General features: G+C 42.2%; 2 protein-coding genes across 7 annotated transcripts in view; one reads left to right on the top strand and one right to left on the bottom strand.

The window, feature by feature from the left end:
* Positions 1–1326: 1326 nt before the first annotated feature.
* SPIN1 (spindlin 1) overlaps positions 1327–25959 on the top strand; it is a 62557-nt gene continuing 37924 nt past the window's right edge. The window contains exons 1-2 of one of the 6 annotated variants that reach the window (XM_068423745.1): positions 1661–1895; positions 20991–21234. The gene's annotated coding sequence lies outside the window, so the exon portion shown is untranslated. The other 5 variants (XM_068423746.1, XM_068423742.1, XM_068423741.1 and 2 more) reach the window with 5 other exon arrangements.
* Positions 12005–13666, bottom strand: LOC137676251 (endogenous retrovirus group K member 24 Gag polyprotein-like). Its single transcript, XM_068422948.1, has one exon. It carries the CDS (start codon positions 13664–13666, stop codon positions 12005–12007), a length of 1662 nt encoding a protein of 553 aa, XP_068279049.1.

Genomic DNA, 25959 nt, shown 5'->3' with positions numbered 1-25959 from the left:
ACTTCACAGCTCCCTTAATGAATGGAAGTTTGTCTTATGATGTTGTAACAGAAAAAGTCGTATCAGGTCACAATACCATGGCAAGCTCTACTTCGGAAAAAGTACCTATTTGATCTGTAAAGGCAGACCAGGCTCCAGTTGTTTACCTGTTTTCATTGTTAAGCAAATTACTTTGTCAGAGGAGAGCATAATCTTACTTACTGATGTTTCCCATTTTGTTGTCAGTCTGAAGCTATGAATGGCTCTTGGAAGTCTATGCTTGAATGATGTACCAAACTGATGGACTAGGATGTGATGACACTATATTCTATTTCCATCAGAACGTGTACAGATGATTTTACTCTCTTCTTTCCTATGATTAAGGGCTTACACACAGTTTCATCTGAAAATTTCTGGTATGGCTTACTGAATTTCCTCCTTGTGTTCAACTCCATCTAGATCGTGCACATTTCATTAATTAGTAAATGCTCTCCATGACAAGTAAGAAGCTTGCTGCTTCTCTTCAAGATGTCCCAGGATCTAACACTAATGGTTCAGAAGATGACACTTACCTGTGGTCTGGCAATTGCTGAACAGTCTTGACCACTTGCAGGTTTTCCATCAACTGCCCTCTCAGTATTTTTTGTCAGCCTAATAGAAGCCAAAAGCTGGGAGCACCCAGGACAGTCCATCAAGACTGTGTAAAGAACTTGTAACCAGTGCTTTTGTTTAGCAGGGATTTTTGAAGTGTTCCCCCACCCCCTTTTTCGTTTTTCTGTTCCACGGACAACAAACACATTCCTTATTAAAGGAATTCCTTATTAAAGAAATCAAGTTCTGAAGGAACTACTCCTTCTCCATCCCAATAACATTGCCTCTCTTGCAACGAGAAGGCAATTTAGTGCAAAATGCAGTGTTTTCTTTCAGAGATCACGCTATACTCAGCACATCCGAGAGCCTCTGTTACTTACACACACTTTGCCTAGCCAGGTGAAATGCTAGTCAGCCTTCAGGTACCTGCACACTCTCTGGCTTGTCTGTACAAACACAACCACCACGACTTTCCCAGACCACCTAAACATTGTCTGAGTGTTGAAAGATGACCAGGCACACCGCAGAAACCCGCTGGAAAATGCTGCGCACCATCAGCACCCTGGACGCTGCCAGCCACGGCCCTTGCCCTCAGGCAGGCCGCGGCCCCAAGGCCTGCCTGGGGAGGAGCCGCTGCTGTTGAGCGGCACCGCCGCCACGGACCACTGCGGCCCGCCCGTGAGGCGGCGCTGGGCGCGCTGCGGAGAGCGAGCGGGCGGGCGGGGCGGGGCGAAGGCTGCCTGCTGCTCCAGGGCCGAGTAGGCCGCGTTTCGAGGCGGCCCGGCAGTCGGCCGCCCATCGGAGGGCTCCGCGAGCTGCCCGCGGCACGGCCGGGACGGTGAGCACCGGGCAGGGCGAAACAGCGGCAGCAGAGCGGCGCGCGGCGGCCGCGACCGCGCAGGCGCGCTGGGCTCAGCGAAGGCAGGCAGGACGGGGGAGCGCGCGCTCGGCTCCTGTCGCAGTTTGGGAGCCGCAGTGCGCCTGCGCGCCGGCGGGGGGGGGCCGGGCGGGGGATGAGGGCGGGGCCCGGCCCTGTGTTTTGAACGGCTCGATGCGGGTGGCTCACTATTTGGCAGGAAGGTGAGGAGGCCTCTATCCTGGCAGCGGAGCTCGCTTAGGGAGAGGGGGATCCAAATGTGGCAGAGGCGAGCAGGAGGCAGCGGCGGCGGTGGAGGGGGGCAAACGAGACAAGGGGAGCGGCCGTCCCCGCTGCCGCCGCGGAGGAGCTGAGCGGCCCGCCAAGGCAGGGGGCTGCGGCAGCGGCTGCAGCGCTGGCACCCCCGGGCCGCCCGCCTGGCACCCCCGGGCGCCCGTCCCGCCGGCAGGTGAGCGAGCGGGGAAGGCGGGGGAGGGGAGGCGAGGGGGAAGGGGGGGAGAGCGGAGCCCGTCGCGCCGCCCTTGGCCTGGCCCGGCCCAGTACCGGGCAGAGCCGGAGGGAGTCGCTGTGGGGGGAGCCGGAGCCACTGCGCCCAGCCCAGCCTCGCCTCCCCTCCCCCGCGGCTGGCATTATGCATCCACCCGCGGCGTCCCGGCCCCGCGCCCCCTCCTCCACCGTGGTCCGGCGTCCCTGCTGTCCCGTACCGCCCCCGCCGCCCGCATTAGCGGCCCGCCCGGAAGCCGCGGAAGGCGGGCGGCAGCGGGGCCGCGGGGGCCCCAAGTTGCCGTCTCTGCCTTCCCTTCCTCCGCAGCGCCCCGGGTGCCTGGCAGCCCCCAGCCACCCTTCCGGGCTCCGGGGGGCTGCAGTCCTCCCCTGGCACGGGCGCCGCTCGGCAGCCACCCTCCGTCCCCTGCCGGAGGGGAGGGGTCGCGGCCATTCCCCCCCCCCCGCGGAGCTATTGTATGTGGGCTGGGGCCCGCCGAGGGGCTGACGGCAGATAAGCCTCCCCCTCGATAGCGCACGCTGGGGGAGGCGGGGGGAAGCGTGCCCCGACGCCCCCACCCCCGCCCCGTGGGAAAGCGGGGCGAAGGGGGCGTGAGTGCGGTGGCGGCGGGGCCGGACCGCGCCGCGGCAGCTGTAGGGGGAGCCGCCGCCCCGGGCTGGCAGTGGCTGGGTTGCGGGCCGCGCTGCGGTGGTGTGAGGCACCCCGAGCGCGGGTGTGTGTGCGCTGCGCTGGGGCTGCGCGGGGATCCTTTGTCTGCTGCTGCCGCCTTCCCCTCCTCCGTCCCTCCCTCTCTCCCTTCCCTCCCTCTCTCCTTGTGCCTGCCTCTCCTCCCTCCTCGCCTTTCTGTCTCCCTCCCTTCGTTCCCCGCTCTCCCAGACTCCAAGCGCTGCTGCAGCTGCAGGTTTGTAAATACTGGACCAACACACACAACATGGCTGACGCTCGCCCTGCTCCTCCACCAGGGTCTCCGCCTTCTCCCTCTGTCTCCGCCGCTTAGCCGCTTCTCCGTTTAGGCTTTTGTTTCTTCCCCCTCCCCCCTCATCTCCCATCCAAAAAAAAAAAGAGGAAAAACAATTCACCCTCCTTATTGCGCGCATGGCGGGATTTCAAGGGTAAGGATCCTCGCTTTGGACGCTTTCTCCTTTCGTTTTGCTGTTTGCAACAAAATGAAACCTAAAATCAGAGGGGATTTGGGAACCTGGCAGGGCCTGGGGTGAGGGAGGAAGGGAGGGAAGGAGGGGGGAACTGGGTGAGCCCCGCTAAGAGAGGCTTGATTGGAATGTGCGTATCTTTTTCTCCTCTCGGGTGGGGGGAGGCTGATGCACCAAAGTGCTAGCAGAGATAAAATACTCAAATTACACTTGAAGAATGATCTAGGGCCGTTTCTTTAATTTCAGGAGGTGGTTCGGTATGAGGTATCAACTCAGCACAGTCACATCAAAAAGACCTGAACTAGTTATGTCAGAATAGGCATTGTGTAGGTAAAAACCGTGGCATAGGCTTTTGGAATCTCTTTGCATTCCCTGTGTCTCCTTGTCCGTATCTTAAACTGCTTGCAAATCATGGGCTACAAAACTGGAATTAACACTTGCCAGGTCTTTGTGTTGCTAGTTTTTTGTCACAGATTAATTTGCCCTTGTGATGACAATAGCACAACCAAAGCATTTCCCTTTTGCTAAAAGGAGCATTCCTGCTTTTCAGATTCCTTTTTTGTAAAAAAGGCATGTCAGTGTGAACTTAAGTGAGCTCCCAAACTAAAGCAAGACAGCATGCTTCTGACCTCTCCTAACACAAGGCAAATGCTCAGTTCAGTACCCCCCACCGCAGTTATTCAGAGCACCCCCTTCTGGCTTCAGTGAACATGGCTTAATTTTTTACTTGCTTATGACATAAAACCAAAATAACGTTTGAAGGTAGTTTGTTGCGCATATCTAAAGTGTTCTGCCTTGGAACACATTTATATCTAGGTTGTAACTTAAGGGTGAATCCTGGAGAGACAAAAACATGATGCTTTATACTGCTTTCTAGAGACGTTACTGTAATTCATAGTAAATGTTTCATTTTTCAAAGATTGTATTTAAAGACACGCTCTTTATTCAGCCATATACATACGGATAGCCAGGGCTTCTGTTAATGCTGAGCACTGCCCTAAAATAACAAATGTCCTCGCTCCGTCGTCTTTGTCTGCTTTTGCTTTGGAAGCTTCTAGTGGAGAAGCACTGGCATGGCATAATCGTACAGCTTTTATGGAGCTAGACATAAATACTACACTTCAGTGCTAGAATTAAATATCATATATTAATGCTTTTTTTTCTGCTGCTCTTTCGATCCCCGTTAACAAGCGTTGATTAACCAGAGGTGAGGAGAAAATAATTTATAATAATGAGTTTACAACAACATAAAACTTGAGTGGAGTCATCCAAGTTACAAGATCATTTTGGAATGTGTATGTCATGGCTCCTGAGCCAGCTGTACTACTTCTAGATGGAAAAGTCCAAGCAAAAGTCTGTAACTTGATACATCAGTAGATTCCTGCAGTAGTCAGTTACTTTTTTTTTTTTACGTTTAACAACCTGAAGGCAATATTGACAGAGCCACTAGAAGAGTTTACCAGTTGTAGCTAATTAGCCATTCATTATGATAGCCACCAAATCTTGAAATTACTGCACTCTCACTAAAAGCATGCAATGTACTGAGGTATGCAGCTCCTCCCTCAAAATAGGCCTTTGGATACTCAAGCTGATTCTTAGGCTGAAGAGCAAAATAAAAATAGGCCATCTGCAACACATGTGTTTAAATATTGGGTCACTTAAAAATAGTCATGTTTCTTAGGTCTGGTACATTGTAGTTTTGTTGCAGAATTATTTTACAGAATAAAATTCAGCTCTACTTCATTAGCTTTGCGAAGTTTCTTGTTTATAGCACATTTGCTATAGCTTGCAATTGTGTTCTTTTCTATGACACCTAGAAGAATTTTCTTTGTGTCTTGGTTGTGTTGATGGCTTGGTCAAAAATCCATATTGTGGGTCTCAGTGTGACATGAGGAGCTGATCTAGTTGAAGAATTGGCCAAATCTTTGTGTCTTTGGTACCACTAAATGAAGACACTCCAGTGTTTTTTTGCCATTGCGGGTAATGCTAGTCTGTGTTTAACCAAATTAAAAAACAGGTACTAGTAAAATCTTTTCCAAAGTTTTTCATACTGGGAAGTGAGACTGAGGAAAAAGAAGAATGCAAGAAATGCCGTCTCAGTGGTCAGCGTGCTGGAAGATGTTAGAAATTAACTAATTTCTTTTAAGAAGAAATACTTTTCAGTCAATCTTTGATCACGTAAATCATGACTCAGTGTAGTTCTAAATATTTATGAAATTACCAATTAAAATATAAAGTCTTAAAGGTAATAAACACTTTTAGTTGATCTTATACTTAGATCGAGAAAATATACAATAAGTATTTGAGTAGTATTCTTCCGTCAACTTCTTACCCTGTATCTTTGCTTGCTATCTGTTGCCAAGCTGCACTCTTTGACCTGTTCAGTTCTGTAAACATATAGCTGATGCGATAGCTGTTTTAAAGTGTTTTTTAATATAATGCATAACTTGGTTAATATTTAATAAATTAAAGAATTTCAGTAAGATTTTATTTTCTGAAGAAAAGAAACTGCTTTTATTTTTTTTTTTAAATGAAGCCTGTTGCTGTAAACTTTTCATGCTTTCATTTTGGTTTTCCTTGCCTCCTTTCCTTTCTTTCCCCAGGTATTAGAAAGATCAAACTTGACTTCTTGATGGTATGTCATGAGAATATGTTTTCGTAGATTACTAAAACCAATTCAACAAAGTGGTTTAAAAGCCATCTTTTGAAAGCTGTTCACTGAAGCTGAACTGAGAGAGAATCGCTATTATGGAAAGTTATTTCCTGTTGTATGGTTAGCATGTTTCTCATACCAGGTGTGAGAGATTTTTTTGGTTTGTTTGGTTTTTTTTATTTTCTCACTTTCCTTCTCATACTTCTCTTCAGAGTTTGGTGGTTTTATGATTGGAAGGCACATGTTGATCTTTCTTGACACTAGTTTTCCTAGTGAGTACTTTCTGTATATCAAGATGTGTCCCACTTGGTATCCAGATATTACCTAGATGTCAGCATACCACATGACTGGAAGGAATGGGGAGTGAGACCTTCCTTGTGTAAATGTGCAGGCTGCTTCCATCCGGATCTCTGACACAGATAAGTGAGTTCCTTGAAACAGTGTTGTTAACTTATTTGCGTTTGTATATGAACAGTTGATTCTACTGACAAAGGGACTCCACCACTGATCCATTTCAAACAATGGTGAAATAATTTAGTTCAAGCTTACTCTTTTTTACCATGTGGTGGTTGCAGTTAACTTTCCATTGTAGTGTAAAATGGGAATTTGCTGATGGCATGTGGAATTCAGGAGGTAAATTGGTTTGGCTATCAGGTTGTGCAGAATGGTTCTACAAATGCAGGTAACCTTTTTGTTTCTTTCCTGTTGTAATGTATGTTGAGCACCTGCCGTAAATCTATGCTATGTGAGGTATTGTTTGATTCACTTGCAAACTGTACTGAAATGGTTCCACAAAATGCTGAAATACATAGAAATTATTTTGATTACCTGTGGTGTCTACTAGCCTTAACTATTACCTAATCATATTCTAATCTTTGCAGTGATTGCAAGGTGGTTGAGATGTTGTTGAAGTATCTTCTGATTATTTCTTTTTTTTGAAATCTGTTTGCAGAGTAAGAGTTACTGACAGTGTGCTTTGAGCACTTAAAAGAAGGTTTTTATAGTCTTTTTGATAAGACTGTAAAGCTTATGAACCCCTAAGAGCTGATTAACTCTTGGTTTCGTTCTTTTGTTTGCTCAGTTGGTTGGTTTGGTTTTTGTTTTGTTTTGTTTTTTAATGTTATTGTTGAATGTTTCAATATGGTGTTTGAGTTCTGTACCTACAAGTACTAGTGAGAGTAGATACTTATTTCAAGAGCAGTTCTGTGGATTTCAATGATTTAGTACTTACACAGAGTGACTGCTGAACTGCATACCTTCGGTTCCCTATGGTAGTTTGAACAAAATGGAATTGTATCATTTTGATTACTCCTTTGTTCTTGTGTTTTCCACTAGTTTTCCAGTCATTCTCACGTTGCCTTGCATAGGGAGTACATTTTTATCATGGCGATCAACTTTGAGTCCACTTGCCATCTTTGGAGTAATCTCTTCATTTTCGCTTTAGCACTTCGGGCCTAGCTGTATGCGGGGCCTGTTCTCTGACTGTGCTGTAGCCAGTGGTCCCCTTCTAACAGGGCCCACTACCTCAGCTGAAGGGCCCTGCGTTCAGTCACTGCGGCTGCCTTTCCTGAGTGATTGGTGGTGTGTGGTAACCGAACTGTTCTTAATGCTAGTTTCCAGAGTTGTTTGTTTTTGTGTCATAGTGTTGGGGAGCCCGTCTGGTGAAGTCAAAGACTGCTTGTATCTGCAAGTTTGGAAGTGCTTTAGAATTAAAGTGCTCCCGTAAAATGTGTTGCTTTCTTTAAGGTCACTGATGGATCTTCCATCCTTTCCAGAAAGTCATCCTAATGGTTTAGAGGTAGTCTTGATTCCCGAGATCCCAGTCTTGGCAAAGTAACTATGTAACTTTGGGAGTAGCCTATTAAGATGACAGTTCCCTCTGAATGTGTATCTCAGAGGCTTTTTTTTTTCCCTATCCATTGTGTTGCCTTGTTTTCTCTTGTAGATTCTTGTTAGAGGAGAACAATTAATGAATACAGGGAATATTTGTAACTTTATAATCTGTTTTAAGATTACTATGCTAGCTAGGTTGCAAAGTGTAACATTACCTGCCAATTTAATGTCCACTGTTATAGACGCTCATGATAAATCGGGAGAGCCAATCTATATTAATCACAAGAAATTTTATTAACATGAATTTAGCAAGCGATAAGTGAGCAAAACAGCGCTGGGCGACCGGGGGGGGAGTCACAGCTCCGCCAGCGGTTCGTGCCGAATCATATGGGAAACATCAATTTATTAGGTAAGGCTTACATATTCATTAATATGGGTTGGGTTATTATAATTACTTTTGGGAGTGGGTGTGATTATGTTAATTAATTTCAGGAACTCATTATCATAAGTCTCCTCCTTTTAGCACTTGCGCAGTGTCACCTGGTGGTCGTTTATAGGGGTCTTCAGGATGAAGGCGGTAGTCTCCCTCACTGTGTTCGCTGATTGACCTCGCTTCTGCACAAGCGTGGCTGATGCCTTGCAAAGTTGTTGCATATGTAGGCTGGCCCCAAGGAAAAGACACTATCCAGCCCCCGCAGGACTTATCTCTTTCCTCAGCCAGAGTTGTAAGTCACAACAATTAAGGCACAGCAGGGGTATTGGTGGTTTTTTTTTGTTCCCAAGGCCCAGGCATATGCATCCTGGCGCTTCCTTATCTATGCATTTGCTGTTTGTTGGTTGCGTTGGTATTTCCTTATCTAGTTACAAGCTTAGCATATGTTATTCTAAACCTACTATCCTACATAACAGGATGTTTGTTGCAGTAAAGCCTTTACATCTACGTGCGATTTCATGAACAAAGTTAACCCGTCCATTACATCCACCACGGATGCTGCTTCTGAGAGAGATACTACTCTAACCAGATGTGGGCAGTCATATATAAAATGAAAAAGTAATAAGCTTGACTTTTTTTCCAGTGATGTTCTTTGACTTATTATAAATCATAGTAAACTGTTCTAGTTAGTCTATGCCATCATGCTGAGGTCTGTAAAGTTTCACCTATATGGACTTTAATTTGACCCCCTTTCAAAAAAAAACCTTTTTTTCTTCTGAACTTGTATTAATCCAATTTAAATGCAAAAATGAACTTTGTTAGATCATAATCTCTTATACTAAGTGGGTAAGAAATGAAAGACTTATTAGAGGTTAGACTTCTGGTCTGGTATTTATTAAAATCAAATCATTATTTCTGTTGCAAAACTCATTTTCCTAATTTAGTATTTGTTTCCCTGTGCAGAATTCTTCCCTCGTATGCTGAACAAAGGTAGCTTAAGTCCAGTGTATAGTCTTGTGTTTGCTGTTGAGATTTTTAAATACGGAAATTTCCAGCTTTCTAAATTTAATGCAAGCGTTGTGAGCTGAGTAGCATAGGAGAAGGCATGTTCTAGGATAGTTCCATGGTGATGTTTGTGTTAAGTTTTCTCGGTAACCTTTTCCAAATGCCTTGACAGACATGTCTGCTAAAACACAGTACAGTGCTTAGGCTTCTAGTATGCAAAGGTGTTGACGCGGAGGTTACAGGACACTGCTACACAACCAATGTGATCAAGCAAATGCCGTTTATTTACGTATCTGAGGGTACATTTATACTATTCTATTGAGGATACATTTATACTATTCTATTTTTGTGCACACTCTGGGTAGGTATCATTTCTATTATGATTGGTGATTAGTAGTTATCATGCTCCCTGACGTCTACTCGTACATCCTCTTTGGTGTTCTGATCCAAGTCATGTACACAGTTTTTTCTTCCTCTCGTACCAGTTCTTTCCAGTCGACTCAACCGCAAACAACCTTCACGTTCCTTCTTCAAGGTCAGTCCATAGGCCCCTGCTACATGATTCTTGTCATGCAGCCAGGTCCTCATTTCCTGCAGCCTTTTACATCTGGCTCAGGAGGTGACCATTCTCTTCCAGAAACCCCTCCACAATTCCCCCTTTCTTTTCTTGAGCCAGAAAGGCTGTGTTTATCATCCGCTGCAGGGCCTTTTGCAAGCAGGAGAACAGACACGGCAATACCAGCAAGATAATACAAATCACAAACAATCCCATTAACAACATTTTAATCAATCCAACCAGCCACCCTCCAATTCCCAATTTCTCAAGCCAATCATCCAAAAACCCATGTCGTTCCCATATTTTTTGTGTTGCGTCCATGAGCTCTTTGATCTGTTTATGAATTGATTTTGATCGATCATTCAGACCCATACAACACATCCCATCAAAATCCTGACATCCATGACCATGTGCTAACAACAAAAAATCTATAGCAGCTCTATTTTGTAAGGTAGCATGTCTGATACTATCCACATCATTGGCTAATGCTTCTAAAATTCTAGAGGTTTGGTTAGCTCTTTTTGCAACCCAGCAAGCTAAGTTTCGCAACTGTGTTAATCCTCGAGCTACAGCGACACCTGGGGTGAAAAAGGAAAAGAGAACTACCTCAGTTCTAGACCATAGGTCAGCCTCATCTTTACAATCGCTCCCCAGGGTAGTGATGCTTCTTTTCTGCTTAATCTTATGTAGGTGAGTGTGATTTAGTATAAGCTTTTGCGAAGGCATTAGTAAGCTTAACTTGCCTATGGTACACGGGCCTCCCACTTTTCTGCTGGGTAGCCCAGGCCAAGCCCTATCTCCATAGATTAGAAACAATCCTTTCGGTAATTTCCTGGGCATGGCCAGATCTGGTACGGGCCGCGCTCGACTGCGTCCTAGGTGTGCACACCAGATCGATTCATTTTTCCACAACGGATTACTGGGTGTAACATCTTGCAATCCCAACTCTTTACTCTGATAAATGTCTGCATGTGGGTTGCTGTACCCAAAAAATACACAGGATTCTGCTCCTAGAGTTCCCAGTATGTCAAGTTCTTGGGGTTCTAGAGGACTGACAGGTAAGTTATCATCCCACGAATCCCAATGCTCACCACATTTTACTGCATTCTCACAGAGGTTCTGTTTCAGCCTACTCAACCCTGCTGCTATCTCTTTACTTTCAGATCCGTTTAGGGGAACCCCCACTAAATAAGTGTGAAAGGGTTGTTCAGGCTGAGCCAGGGAGGCACAAAAATGCGTCTGGTTTAGGCTCCGCATCAGAGTCACCCAAACGTTGTGACTTCCCTCCCACGGTGTTGGGGGAAGGACTATCGGTGGATGTCCTAAACCTGTTACCATCAGGAGGATGATGATGATGCATCCTGTTGTCCATCGTGTTCTCTCCATGACTTCACCCATCGGCTAGGAACCCACCCCGGTCCTTCCTCTGTTAAAACACAAGCATATCCTCGGCCAGTCATTTTTACCTCAACAGGACCTTTCCATTCTCCCGTTCGCAAATCCCGATACTGTACCTTTACCTGTTCACATTTTTGTAGGCCGGATTGCAATGACATGTGATGCACAACAATCGGGGGCGACTCTGTCCCCAGTGAGTCTTAGATAATTTAATACATAACGCGCTTTTGCAAGCCTGTCAGAGGGTACTAATTCTCCCCCTTTCTGTTTTTGCAAAAGTGATTTGAGGGTAGCATGTGCCCGCTCAACAATGGCCTGCCCTGTGGGGAAATGTGGAATGCCGGTAAGGCGGCGGACACCCCACAGTTGACAAAAGCGAGCAAACGTTTTGTGAAATATATGCTGGTCCATTGTCCATCTTGATTTCAAGAGGGACACCCAAAACAGCAATGGAAGCATGCATATGTCGCACAACATGTTTCGCAGTTTCACCTGTTTGTGCAGTAGCCCATATGGTGTGTGAGAACGTGTCAATACTGACATGGACATATTTGAAGCGACCAAATTCTGGTATGTGAGTAACGTCCATTTGCCACAATTGTAATGCACGCAAGCCTCGAGGATTCACTCCCAGGCCAAGGCCGAATCCAGTTTTCTGACAAGCGGGGCAAGACTGAACAATGCCACGCGCATCAGAAATCTTCAGGTTAAACTGTTGGGCTAACATCTTTGCAGATTGGTGAAGGAAATCATGAGAAAGCGGGCTTGCTCAAACAGGTTGACCGCAGGGTTTTGCCAAGCGGTAGCTACCAGATTGTCAGCTGCATTGTTACCAATTGAAAGACCGAATTGAAACTGATGACTGCGAACGTGGGTAATGAAATAGGATGTTTGGTGCTGATCCAATAAAAATAACAATTGTATTAACAACATATATAAGGTTTGATTTTTCACAGATTTAACCATGGCGCGTTCAAGGCTCAAGACGGTACCCCACGACAAACAATGAATCAGAGACCACATTCACTGGGTCTGTTGGAGTGACGATCTCACTGCAGCTCCAACTGCAGCTGCCATAACTGTAGCATTATCTTGGGCCAGCATCCGTTCGGCTGCCTCTATTAGAGTAGCAGTACTTGACCCTCGCGACAGCAAACTGAGGGCTTTTTTCGCTTTTTCATTGGCATTATCAAATGCTAAAAGATCCAAAAATCGGACTTTCATGTCATCATTCAAATCCGGATGCAATTGGATGGCATCATGCAGCCTATCAATGAATTTTCCATAAGGCTCTGTTGGTCCTTGTTTTACATTAGTAAAAGCTGGTGCCGCTTTCTCATCATGTATGCTAGAAAGCGCCCTAAAAGCCAAATCTTGACTGAGTTGTAACGCAGCTGCGGGAAGCTGCAGCTGTACAACTGTGCTTGCGTAATCGCCCGTCCCTATCAGTACTTCTGCCCGAATCCCAAATAATGGGTCGTTGTGTTGACTGGGGATTACTGCAGCGGCCTTGCAAGCAGAATGCCAGTGCTGAAAAAACTGTATTTGTTGGGAAGGTGTTAATAGTGCAGTAATTAGCATCTTTGTATCATAAGGGGTTAACAAGTGAGCAGAAAAAATATGTTGTAAAATTGATTGAGCATAAGGAGATTTTAACCCATATTGCGTTAGCGCAGTTTTCGCCTCTTTTATCATTTTCCAATCTAAGGCCTCCCACATATTATCACCATTTTGATCTATGACAACGGAGAATGCCATTGGATTAATCGTTTGAAACTGCCCTTCTATTATTACACCCCGCCACCTACGCCTCGGGTCTACAGGAGAACCAGATCCGCACAACCCTGTGTCCACATCTCCTCCTCCCACCGCCCCCATCCCCGGTACCACAGTCATGGGTGGTCGCTGTTGTTGCTCCGGTTGCGAAGAGTCCGGAAGAAAAGGATTTCGCGATCCGGTGTCTGGCGGTCTTGGAGCCTCAGTCTTCGCCTTGAGCGATTCCAATTTATGCAGGAGCTCTTGTAGCTGGGAGTCTCCCAAGCCGCTCACACCAGCCTTGGTGCAGGGTGTTGGGGGAGTTGATGGAGACAGAGGTGGGTACGGCCGTGGTGTCAGCGACGCTGAGCGAGACAGCACCTTCTCTAGTTCTGGTGGCGGTGGTGGGAAGTCTTCCTCTTCTTCTTTTTGTGGAGGTAACGGGGGTGCCATAGGTTGAGAGGAGCCAGGCTTTTCCTGATGATCCTGCAGCAGAGCTTGTCCCCCCGCTACTACTTTTGTTGGGGCAGATGGAAAAGTGGGCCCCAAAAAAAGGAGCGCTGTGGCCGAAGTAGCGTCCTTTGATTTTGATTCAGTTTGATTCTCGGGCGTCAGGGCTGCAAAAGCTGACGAAGCAGCCAAACGCTCGGCTTTCATACTCTTTAAGGTTTCAGTAACTACTCTCCACACAGTGGGGATTTTGCCTGTATCCTTGGAACCCAACGTAATTTCATCCCACAGCTTTGCACCCATATTTTCCCAGGTGGCAGCATCGAAAGCCGCACTGACTGTGGGGATTAATGCTCTTTCTTTTGCCCATAGCAATAGAGCCTTCAAGGTAGTCAGGTCATATTTTAAGCCTCTCGTGGAGAGAATATGTTGGAGGAGTTTCACGACTGCCTCTTCTTCTTTAGACAGCGTATTTCCCATTCCTCCCCGACCGCTCGCCTGGCCAGGGCGAGTTTCCACAAATTCATCTATTTAGGTGCCCAGAGCACTCACCATCGGTCAGCTTCTCCGTCCCCTTCAATTTCATCGGTTTCGTTGATCTTCTCAACGCCGATCTGAGGGTCCCTGTTCGGGCGCCACTTGTTGACGCGGAGGTTACAGGACACTGCTACACAACCAATGTGATCAAGCAAATGCCGTTTATTTACGTATCTGAGGGTACATTTATACTATTCTATTGAGGATACATTTATACTATTCTATTTTTGTGCACACTCTGTGTAGGTATCATTTCTATTATGATTGGTGATTAGTAGTTATCATGCTCCCTTGACGTCTACTCGTACATCCTCTTTGGTGTTCTGATCCAAGTCATGTACACAGTTTTTTCTTCCTCTCGTACCAGTTCTTTCCAGTCGACTCAACCGCAAACAACCTTCACGTTCCTTCTTCAAGGTCAGTCCATAGGCCCCTGCTACATGATTCTTGTCATGCAGCCAGGTCCTCATTTCCTGCAGCCTTTTACATCTGGCTCAGGAGGTGACCATTCTCTTCCAGAAACCCCTCCACACAAATGTAAGTACCTATCATATACCAGCAAGTATTGCGTCTGTTCTTCTGCATGTCTGTAACTTATCTCTGGTCTTCAACTTGAACTGTAAAAATGTTTGCAGATTAGACTGTCTTTATTCAATTTTCTAGGAGTGCTAAAAAACAAATAATAATAACACTTGGAGGATGTAGGTCGTGTAACTATACTTGGAAGACAGTTGGCTATGTCTCTATGATTCTGGACAATTGCTTGCCTGTCCTGTTTTATAACCACCAGTGTTTTAGGCAATTATCTGAACACAAAAGTGAAATCAGAATGGGAGCAGGTGTGTTAGAGATTAATTTACTACTTCCTTCTCAAAACCTTCCAGTTGCAGAGAGCTTTATTAAGTGGACATAATGACTTTTTTGTTCATAAAGCCCCTTCAGAAGATCTTTTTCTTAGTGGTGAAAGATAACACACAAATTCATTAATGGTTGTTTTGCCGTCAGTGAAGCTGCAGTTTTGTGAGATGTGATTGGTCGAAATCCGTGCTTTCACAAGAGTATATTAAAAAAATAGCTTAACAGTAAGTTCTGCCTTTCATGTGCCTCCATAGCAATCTAACTCTCAAGTGGTTTTAGGGTTAAGGAATATGCAGGTGTTTGATATAACTGGAAACCACAGATTGTTGGCTGCTTATGTGGTTGACATCATGTTGGTAGAGGAAAGGAGCATTCACAGTGGCTGAAGGGAGGAAGAAAAGGCTTCTTTAGGAGTGAATAAGGATAGGAATCTTTTTTAGCCCCTAGACTGCCAGGAGTGCACCTCCGGTGAGTTACATCTCTCCATCTTCTGCACCTCCATTTTGTCAATAAAAGCATACTTTATTGTTAGGTGCCAGCTATAAGACAGAGAGGACAAGCAAATTGTCTTCTGGTTCATGTGCTCTCCTAACTGTTGAAGTTGTGGGGAAGATTCACTCCTACCCTCAGTTATACCTGTGTGTACACCTGTGGCTTGTATGGAGAGAGATGAGACAAATTTGTATTATTTCACATCACTAGGGACACATGGCTGTATTAATAATGAATTAAAAGTACATTTTTAAATGGTAACGTCTTGCTGTGACCTTGATGGGGAACCAGGGGTGAAGGAAGCATTGCATTACAGATGGTTTTAGGCTAGATGTTTAAAGAACTGAATTTATATGGATTCATTTGAGGTAGGGGTTTTTTTTTGTTTTTCCCCATATGTATAAAATTAATTGAAGGAGGAAAAGTGATGGGGGGGGCAAACTTTGTTGTGAATAAACTTCCTAGTTTTCAGTCACACTCTAACCATATTTCTAAGAGACTATGTTTGGGTAGGGGTGGTGAAAGGTTAAATAGGAAGCAGGGATCAGTGTAAAAGGGAGAGGTGTGATTGTTCTTGTTTGTGCTCTGTTTATCTGTAGGACAGACTTCTAGAAAGTCTCACCTGCTGTTATGGGGAAGTATGTCTTACTTTTGCATTTCATTTCCATTCATGCTACATGCACAGTGAAGTAATTTCAAAGAAGGGTTTTTGATCAGAGCTTATTATCAAAGTCTAAGAAAGGAAAACATGTTTGCTATGGGACAAGCAAGGTGGGGTAGGGAACAAGTGATTCCAAGGTGGTCCTCATTCTTAAAGTCTTGACTTCCTTCTTGCCATCATTTTGTCACCTTTCTGCTCCTACAGAAAGAAGAAAAGAAGAGGAAAAGGAAAGAGGAATTCAGTGTTCTAAGGCAGCTGTTTCTGAGCAAAAATTGTCATATACTCAAACTCGTGCAGGTGTTCTCTTAAAGTACATTTTTTCACAGTCCAATAAATAACTTTTCAGAATAACGTGAAACAGTTTTCCGTCCTCTTAAATACTTCCAAGATCTTCTGATTAGTTTCATGATGCAGATACCATACCCGTTTCATAACTAGTCCTAGTACTTTATGCCTTTTTCTTCCATGTTTTAAAAAGCACCAATAGTATGAGGAATTGTCTGTTCTGATGTCTCCACTGCTTTTAGGGAGAGTCACTGGTTTCACAGCTTAATTATTTTTTTTCTCCCTATTGTCCCACCCCTCTTGCCCCCTCCCGACTTTTACTTATGCAGGATGTTGTGTTTTCCACCAAAAATATGAAAGACCTGTATGTAAGCAAAGAAAATACCATGTAATGTTACAATGCTGGTGGTTCTCATCTTTTATAGAAAAAGTAGTATGATCAGTTTAATGTTATCGTTGTCCTTGCTGACGAATCCAGTGTTGACTGCAGTATTTAAATTATTAATATTACAAATCTCTATCCTTGCTCTACAGCTATACAATTCTTCTATAAGTAACAATTTTTGTTTTAAAGTAGCGTTCTTTCACTACCCCTCCAAATTTATCATAAACAGCGTAGTTAGCTGTAGTTAGCTCATAATACAGTGCTGAATTTTGTTTTCAGTGCCTTGCTGTTACTACATATTACAACTTTGACATCTATTGCAGCTATGTACTATTTAAAGCTGATAATCTCTTTAGGTTGAGATTCATATTAACGTGGTAGACAGCGAGTGAAAATTCTGCAGTTGATCTGGAAAAACGGAAGATCTCGTTGGTTAGTAACCATGGCAAGAGACTTGCCATTCTTAACAGCAAATGCTTTCGCTTAATTGTTTTATGTTTCTAGTGTAAATAGTTACCTGAATGCATTTGTATGAGACCTGCTTTAATCTAAGCTGAAAAGGCTGAAGGTGAAGAAAATAGGCAAGACAATTCAGTTCATGACTGGTTGCTCACGTTTTTTCCAAGGTGCAGATTAAAGGCAAGAGATCATTTTCCCTGAGTCCTCTTTTCGGGATGTTTTTTTCTGATCATTGCAAATATGGGATGAAAATTACTACTGACTTAAATTGTCTAATCATGTTGAAAGAAAAAGTTGAGTCTGTAGGGAGAAGTTTTTCTATGCTTTGAGTATAGGCTTAGGATCTTTGGTGTGGCCGTGCTTCAGTTTGCAAAATGTTACTGTTTACTCTTTCTTTGCAGTAATTCCTAAAAAAATTATTTGTTCATTTTCTTGTGACTAGAGGGGGCCTTAATTTGCCCAATAACTTCACTCTTAATTCCTCCCCCTACTCACAGCTGGTTTAAGGAAGAGAAGTGCATTTTTATCGAAGTAGAGGCAGTCAGTATCTGTGTCCAGCAGAGACCCAAGTTAATACCTCTGATTCATTAAACAGTCAGATATGATTGTAGTTACTATGGTGTTGATTATGGGAGAAATTTAGACAAATGAGTCTCAAGTCCATGGATAAATGGACTCATAGTACAGCTTGTCATAGTTTTGGTTGTATACAGAGCTAATGTGGGTAACTATTTTCTAACCTGGTCTCTCTGAGTATTTTGTGGCCCTGCTTTTTTTGTTGGTTTGTTGTTGTTTTGGGAGTTTTTTTAAGTGCTGAATTACTACTTATTTGTCAATATCCTTATTGGTTACTTAGATTGAGGTTCATAACAATTACATTTTGACTGTCTAATCAATGCTGTGAATAATAGCTTGTCTTAATAAGAATTTTGAATGCTCATGTGTTTTGTGCGACAGCAACTACCTACCAGTTTTAAAAGGAGACAAGTCTTAAGTATTGATGTATAATTACTTGGCTTACTTTCCTCCCACGCTGTTTTTGTGGTCTTCTGGCCCTCTCCCCCAAATTGGTGGCGTGGCACTGCTCGTCTTGAAGCCAAATAGTGATTATGTCATGATTAAGTTGTAAAGCAGCTGCAGAAATTGGATGTAAACCGTAAGAATCAATGACTGTTAAAGCATGAACTGTTATCCCTCACTGCAGGAAACAAAATGTGTTCTTTACTGTGGGCCCTCTTGAATAAAGTTGTAGAAGCCTGCTGCGTTAGAGAGAAAAAAATGCTTCAAGTATGTCAGCAAAATATTTGCTCTTGCAAAACTAACTGATGTCACAAATTCTTAAGCTTGGTTTAGGAAAATATTTTAATTATGCTTATTTTCAATTTAGTGTTGCAGTGGCATCTTCTCTGTGAACTAGGTTCTGAGGTCTCAGAACACATGTCCAAAAATAATTTGTTATTTATGACCCACGGGATTACTGGTGAGCTAAAAAGCTTGAAAGTAGTCTGTCGAATGGCAGGGTTTTTTATTTTTTTTCCCTTTCTCTTTAAGATACGATATGAAACTTACATTCCCTCAGTGTTGGAAGGTGTGTGTAGCAGTGTTACTAGCCTGGATTGTTGAGAACTGGCTGTTGTACACTTAAAATTTCACTTGGAAATATCGGCCAGCCTCCCGAAGAGATGTAAACCCAAGAGTTTGATTTGCCATGATTAATTAACCTAACAGACTTAGCTAAGTGCAGTAACTTACCACTCAGTTACCTTCTAACAGCAGGGTTAGGTATGTTTGCCCTGGGCTTGCCCTTCCAGAATGTTTGGGTGATCCACTTGACTTTGGAACAATGTTTCTCAGACTAACACAATAGCAATTAAACCTAGTCTTCCACAAAGGGTGATGACCTAAGTATCCCCTATGAGGAGACACATAAGCAGAGAACAGAGAAATGTCTTTTTCAAATAGACATTTGCCTCTCTAGTTTCCAGAGACCTGTCTTTTGTAACTGTTACCAAACAAAACTGAGTAAACTTGCTTACAATTATAATAAATTATTTGAGTCAACTCCATCTGTAACGACAAAATACTTGCATTATACACTTAAAATTTCACTTGCATTTACCATAGAACGGTAGCAAGCATATGGCTTGTGCAATAATAAGGTGCTGCTGTTTTATCCTGGTTATTTATAACCTGTCAGTGGTTATTTTTGTGCATATGTTTTTTGGATTCAGGGGAAGAGGAAGATAGCTACCTATCAACAAGGAGAAGCTAAGCTGTTTCATATTTGCCACGATGCAGAAGTGTGCAACTTCAAGCAATTAGACCAGCCTGTGACAATTTGTTACCCTGGTGTCTGTGCATGTTCTTGCCCTGTGGTTAAATATAAGATAATTTGCTCTAGACTGAACAATTAGGAACGAGTTAAAATGTACCTTTGGATAAAAGGATGTCGGGATAGTTCTCCTGGCTTTGAATAAATACTAGATCTCTTCAGATTTTTTTATAAAAGCATTACCTTCTGAGATTGCTTTAAGCACGGAAGGCTGTGCATTTATTAAATGATCAGTCAGTAAGTTGGAACATACACAAGGTTTAGTCAGCAAGTAGTTTTGCATTGCATGTAAGAGGAATTATGTGGATACTTTAAAAAGTTGTTGTGCTTCCGAGTCCTGGTGTATTGTGTAAAGTCACAGGAAGAATCGTAGCAATGTGGTGAACAGAAATAAATAGATCTTAATATTACTGAGTGATAAACTAGCACTGTTTTTAAAGCTGTTTGGCTAAACTCTTAGCTGTTTATGATGGTTCCATAGTAGCAGGACGGAAGAATACCAGAATTGAACTAGGCCTTCTGTTGGCATAGGCAAATCATTCTAGAATAAACAGAAGAGGTTGTGCTTATCCATGCTGCTTGAGGGACGAGTAGAGTAGAGCTCTAAAACAACTCTTTAAAAATGTTCTATGCATATGTCTTTATTGTTCTTGTACTGAAGTTGTGTATAATATTGCAGTAATGGGCAATTTTTTTTTCCCAAAATTAGTTTTGCTGTGCTGAAGAATGACAGAAACGTTTGTGTGTAGATAAATGTTTCACTTGTTCTTCTCAGCTGTTGGAAAGGAAATAGACTAGCAACTGTTTTTTTATTTGAGAACCTGTACGTGAATTAATGTGGAACTTAAAATTTTACGTTGACAAGCACATTCTATTTTTTTTAATTAAGCTGTTGCAAGCTCATTTGGCACTAGTCAATTCTGTTATTCCTTCTTTAGCTTGCTGCCTATTCAGTAGAACAGCCAGTGTGTGTTCTTAGTACCAAATTTCAGATCCAGTTTTTTGGATTCCAGTGTTCAATTTTTGGTATGGTTTTTTTTTTTTTTTTGGACTAATATAGGAAACAAGGAATTTTTCAAAGGCCAACCATATGACAAGATGTCAGTGGGTCTCTTAGCCAACTATTATTGAATCTGGTTGTGACATTGCAGAGGTGGGAGACAGATCAAGTAAACTGTTACATTTAAATCAGTTTAATTATAGACAAGTGCTTAATACCTAGCTTTACTGTTGATAAGCCCTAAAAAACAGATTAGACCTGCAAGGCTTTCTGGAATACATCTTTGGAGAACTTAATTTCCTTTTGTTTTCTTATTTATTTATGTATTCTTAAAGAGGCAGACATATAGTTGTCCTTTCCCACTGAAACCTGGAGGGAATTTCAGAAAGCTACTTGTATTTAGCATGAGACTGAATTTCAAACCTGTAATTGAAAAGAGCTTTGTTTTGTTGTTACTGCATTCTTGATATGGCATGTGTATGTCATTTCCCCCTCGTAACCCCTTTTACCTCAGGAATTTAGTTTTTCTTTAATTATTTTGTCATTTTGGGTGTGTCAGTGCTTTTTTTTTTGCCTGTGCATGTTGATAACTAGCTCTTTTCCCTTTTAGGCAAAATCCTATGCCTATAGTTAATTGTAACCATCAGCTGATGTACTGATATCTTGTCTGGTTTAGTGAACATGTAGTGTTATCACTGTCACTTCTAATCGGCCCAGATGACTTGAGGTTTAGCATGTAAAGATTAGTGCTCTTTGGATGTTAATTCCATAACCACTGATGTACGATTCCTTTAGTAGGGGGTTATAGGCCTTTCCTGGCCTCCAGGAAACATACAGAGCAGCACATAATTAAACATAATGAAGAAGGCTTTGATCGGAGGTTCCCAAACTCTGTCCGGTTGATTCAAAGACCCAAACAATGGGAGAAGCATTGATCTGTGAACCGTTGAGTTGGACCAGCCAAGGGGATCATCTCTTCCAGGCGCACCTGTCTGTTCATCAAGGGAAGATCGAGAACTTTAAAAACCTCTGGACAGAGGTGAGCTAATTCCTCCACAACAGTACTGGTCTGAATGATGTATCCACTAATGGAACTTCTTCCTGCCTTTTATATGAAAAACAAAGGGTGAAAAATAGATAGTGATAAAAGTACACCTTTCTTCTGATGAAAGCGAAGTCAGTCATCCTTTTGTCCTTCTTTGTACATATTTAATTCCACAAATGGAAAATCCACCTGGCCTCTGGTTATCTTATTTGGTAGCAGAGGGGGAGGAGGAATCGGTTTCGTATGCCTGCACTTCCAGTGCTATTGCAAAGATCATTCAGTGTATCATGTACATGCAGTTGTGACAGCACCTGCATGCTATGCAAGTTCCTAAATTTCAGAGAGCTGTATTTGCTGGTTATACCCAACACAAAACTTAAGTATAAAAGTGGTTTTTGTATTCCTCTCACTTTAGTGACTTCTACCATGATACATAAATAAGTCTGCAAGTTGAAAGGTTGTTGTGGAGCTGTGCTAGAATATTTTATGGACAATTAAATATTCCCAGATTTTACTGAAGCATAATAGTTCTGATTATTTCCAGAATTTTCCCCCATGCTGAAGGATGATTCTTTCTCCTGTTAGTTCAGAGTTCTTCTCTGAACAGTTTAAACAGCAGTGTCGGTCACTAATGGGCTGGAACGATGCAAACTTGTTTACAATTATTTATAGGAATTTCTTTCTTTCTGATGAGCTTACATTAGCTTCAAGTAACTGCCAATCTTTTACCACTCTTTGGGAAACAGACTTAAAGGACTGATAGTGAATTGTCCCACATCTTGGATTGTTTTGGTCATTACAGCTAATAAGACACATTTCATTGCTGCCTGTCTGAGGATTGAGAGGTGTCCAGTCAATCACTGCTATTAAAAGCTTGTGAGGGCAAAACGGAGGAGTTCTTGCTGTTTAAGTTCATTGGGTTAATCTTCCTTGTCTGTTCATGATGCAGCTATTGAGGTATACTTACGAACACTTGTAATATGTCATGAGTTTTCAGGTGTTTGTGTACACAAGGTTGCCTATCTGGAAATTTGTCATTACCTCATCATTATTTACTCATCGTGGGTTTTAAAAAATTTACTGTATTTTTGCTCAATAAGGATCTGCAACAGTGGTTACAAGAGCTTTTGTGACTTTTCAGAAAGAAAATGTGTAATCTCTTAGGACAGAAGTGTTTTTCTTAAATACAGTGCAGTATTGTGAGGGAATTGTATCAGAACAGAGACTGATTTCATCAATCAGCTAGTCTTCGTCACATGAAAACATCGCTTCATTTAACCTACTTATAGAAGCTGTAAGTATAAGAAATAAATTGTAAGTGCACACTGAGAAGTAGTTTTTGTTACAAAGGTCAGTTTCTTCAGCTGTAGAAGATTCCTGTAGGTATAACTTCTTACATGCTTTCCTGGGAGCTTCTAATAAAACATGCTTAGTGTGTCCTTGGATTAGTTTTCATTCAAGTTCCATTAGTGATTTGAAAGATAAAATGGAAGCATGCTTACAAAACCTGAGAGAAGAATTATAGGCAGCACACTTCAAAAATAAAAATGGGTGGTGTAGAGGAATAGTAAATGTAAAACACAAGACTAGAAAAATATGCATTAGCTATAATCAATTTAACCTGCCATCAAGGAAATAGCTTAAAATATATGATCGTTTTGGGGACTTATTAAAGGACTACTTCTCTAAGATGCTGTTTTATTATTTTACATGTTACAGGGAGAGGGAAAGCACTTATTGTCTGTCTTTGAAGCCTTCGGCATACAGAATAATTCAGGACTAGTTGGAAAAGCTATAGATGAGCCATGTAAGCATTTTTAGAGAAACTGTTGCTTCGGTTTTGTATGAGTTGGTAACAGGTTTTTTTAAAAGCTATTAAAAAATGCTGATAAAACTCAAATACAATTTGAGAGTTCACTTTAGTTAGTTTAGGGGGTGTTGTTTGGTTAGGGGGTTTTTTTCAAACCATTTTTTTAATGGTGTGGGGCTGTATGGGTCATGTTTTCTACTGTTGAGGGAAGCAAATGTTGTTCTTCCATTGTTCTTCAAAAAAGCTAGAATGTTTTTCTTAAGCCATATGAAGAGAATTGTACGGTGTGAGAAATTCATCTGGCTTCGCAGGCCAGGATTGTCATACTCTATCAAGTGACTGGACTACCTACATATTACTAGAATTAAGTGTTAAGGCTTGTAACAGAAGATGTAAAATTCACCAACTTGTCAGTGAAGTTGTAATTTAATTGCCACTGTCCTGGGGAGTTAAGGGAAGAGAAAGCAGAGAGGTTTCTTTACAACCAAATCTTGCTCTTAGAGCAGGGTCATTAGCTCAATCACCAGCCCTGCCAGTACAGAAGAGCATCCCTTTGGAATACTTTTCACAGAAACAAGATCACCTTAAATGACACTCTTGCCTTTTCCTGTTAAAGCATTATACTGGGTTAGTAGGAGACCTCAGCAGAGAAGTTGATTCCAGCCAGTTTTACAGGTGGACAGATGTTAAATGTAACTGGAGAACTTCAAAATTTATGATTACATAAGCTGGATGTTAAAACGGGTGATCTGGAGAACCTTTCAGCATTGACATTTAAACCTAGACAAGTTAGCTTTTGTTTTAGAGGACTAGCAAGACCCAGCCTTATATATGGATGTTTTGTAAGGAGGTGCAAGTCTCATGCCTAAGGCTGAATTACAGTAATTTTTCATTTTAAAAAAAAAATAAAAAATGCAATGCATTGCTAGTGGAGCTAGCTACCATGAAGAATACTTGTGCTTCTGAAGGCCTTCTAGAAACAGCTGTATTTGTAGAGAAGCTTGAGATGGATTTTGCAATAGAGCCTATTAAAAACAGCATGAGAGGGAAACGCTGAGTTGCTGAAAAATTGGGCCAAGTGTTCAGTGCATTGTTCACAGCTGGAATATTTGGTATCTGCAAGGATATTGACAATGCCTGAAGCATTTCTAATATCAGTAGTTTTTTGTTGTCACAGGTTGCATACTGCGTAGAAAAGTCATGTCTTAATTGTGATAAAAGATACTGTTGGAAATAAGAAGACTCTAAATGAGAACTGTTCCTGCTCTGAAAACTTCTTTAGCTGCAGAAAACAAGGACAAACCTCCTGTGTAGTTAGTAGTCGTATTCTTATGTATCTATACTGTTTCAACAAAGCAATGAATAGTAAGCAGGTAAGAAAGTTTTCCTTTTAAAGGAGGCAATTGCATTATATTTTTCTGTGTTCTCTGCATACGTGGAACAGGAATGGATTTCCTGTAGATCTGCAGCTGATAGCCTTAATTATTTTGCTGACTTTAACAATAAAATAGGAAAACTTTTTGCTCTTTCTTTAGAAATGTTAGTTATGTTACTCATTCTGTATATCTCAAGTCTGTCCCTTGCTTAATGTGTGCAAAGTGTTTATCTGTTGTGTAATAATTGTGCTTTGTGTTCAGCTATAGTAGTTAAAGTTTGTCTGAGTTTAAAGCAGTTCTACCTTTTAAACCCATAAGGTGAAGAGGTCACCAGTATGGTTCTTTCTCTTGGTGTACGCAGTTGTGTGTGCATGGATACATGGGCTTGAAATTCATTCTGACCGGTGCTTTTTTCCATTAGCTGTCTTCCTAAGTGTTTGCTCCTGAATGGTGAGGAAAATCAACTATTTTCCGTTGCTTATTCATTCATCAGGGGAGAAAGGCTGGTGAAGTCAGGGCTAGTAAAGTGTTTGGCAGGACTTTGCTTCTTAACAATAGTAACTAATTTTTTGGTCGATTTGCAGAATTTGGTAAAATTACTTATTTTAAACTGGAAGGAAATCTAAAAAACACTTCCAAATCCTGTGCCGCCTCTTTTGTTCTTAAAAGTTGTGGCTAGTAACATCAAGTGTAGGAGCTGTTGATTATGTATTGTAATGGAATTATGTACATTATGTATTGTAATGGAAAATATTTCTGTCATTTAAAGTACAAAGGCAATAGTTTGGATAGCTTAACTAATATTTTAAGCAATGTTTAAAAAACATTTTCTCTTTTAAACTTAAGAAAGTGCAGTTTGCTTGCTTATGTGAGCCCTGCGTTTTGCTGTTGGATGGCTAAAACTGTTGAATACTTAACTGAAAATTATTTATGACTTCTCAAATATCAGTTAAAGTTTTCTGGCAAATATGGTTCATTAGTGAAGATGTAGTGCTTCATGAGTGTTTGTGAACTAAGACCTGCCAATATGTTAGAAAGCATATCCATCTTTAGATTTTCATTAAGGTAGTAGCTGATGAACTGAATTTCTGCTATAGGCTTTTTATTAATTTGGATCGCCTAATAAGTTTAATTCTAAATGAGAGATCATTGGGTGGAAGGGGACCACTGGTTCTAAAACTTTGTGGAGAAACATCCATCCTCTAACAAAATGATGGAAAGAACGGTGTGTAGGAGCTGGTCAGAATACACTGGTGTAAGATTAGGGGTTAAAAATGTCTTCCTTTTATTGCATTTTGGATTACTGGGATGATAATATAATTGGGAAGTGGTTCTAAAGAAGGCATATAAGGTTCTGTGAGTCACCCATGGTTCTGTTTATGCTGGAAGCTCCTTCTTGTTCAAATTTGGGAGGGCTTGTTTACAGTGGTGGCCAAGAAGGGGGCCAAGAGGGCCAATAGTACCGTGGCTTCTATCAGAAATAGTGTGGCCAGCAGGACTAGGGAAGCGATCATACCCCTGTACTCAGCACTG

The sequence above is a fragment of the Nyctibius grandis genome, chromosome Z (assembly GCF_013368605.1).
Source record: "Nyctibius grandis isolate bNycGra1 chromosome Z, bNycGra1.pri, whole genome shotgun sequence".
NCBI classification, from domain to species: Eukaryota; Metazoa; Chordata; class Aves; order Nyctibiiformes; family Nyctibiidae; genus Nyctibius; species Nyctibius grandis.
Note: the sequence above shows the minus strand (reverse complement) of the source record. Positions and strands in the feature narration are given on the sequence as shown.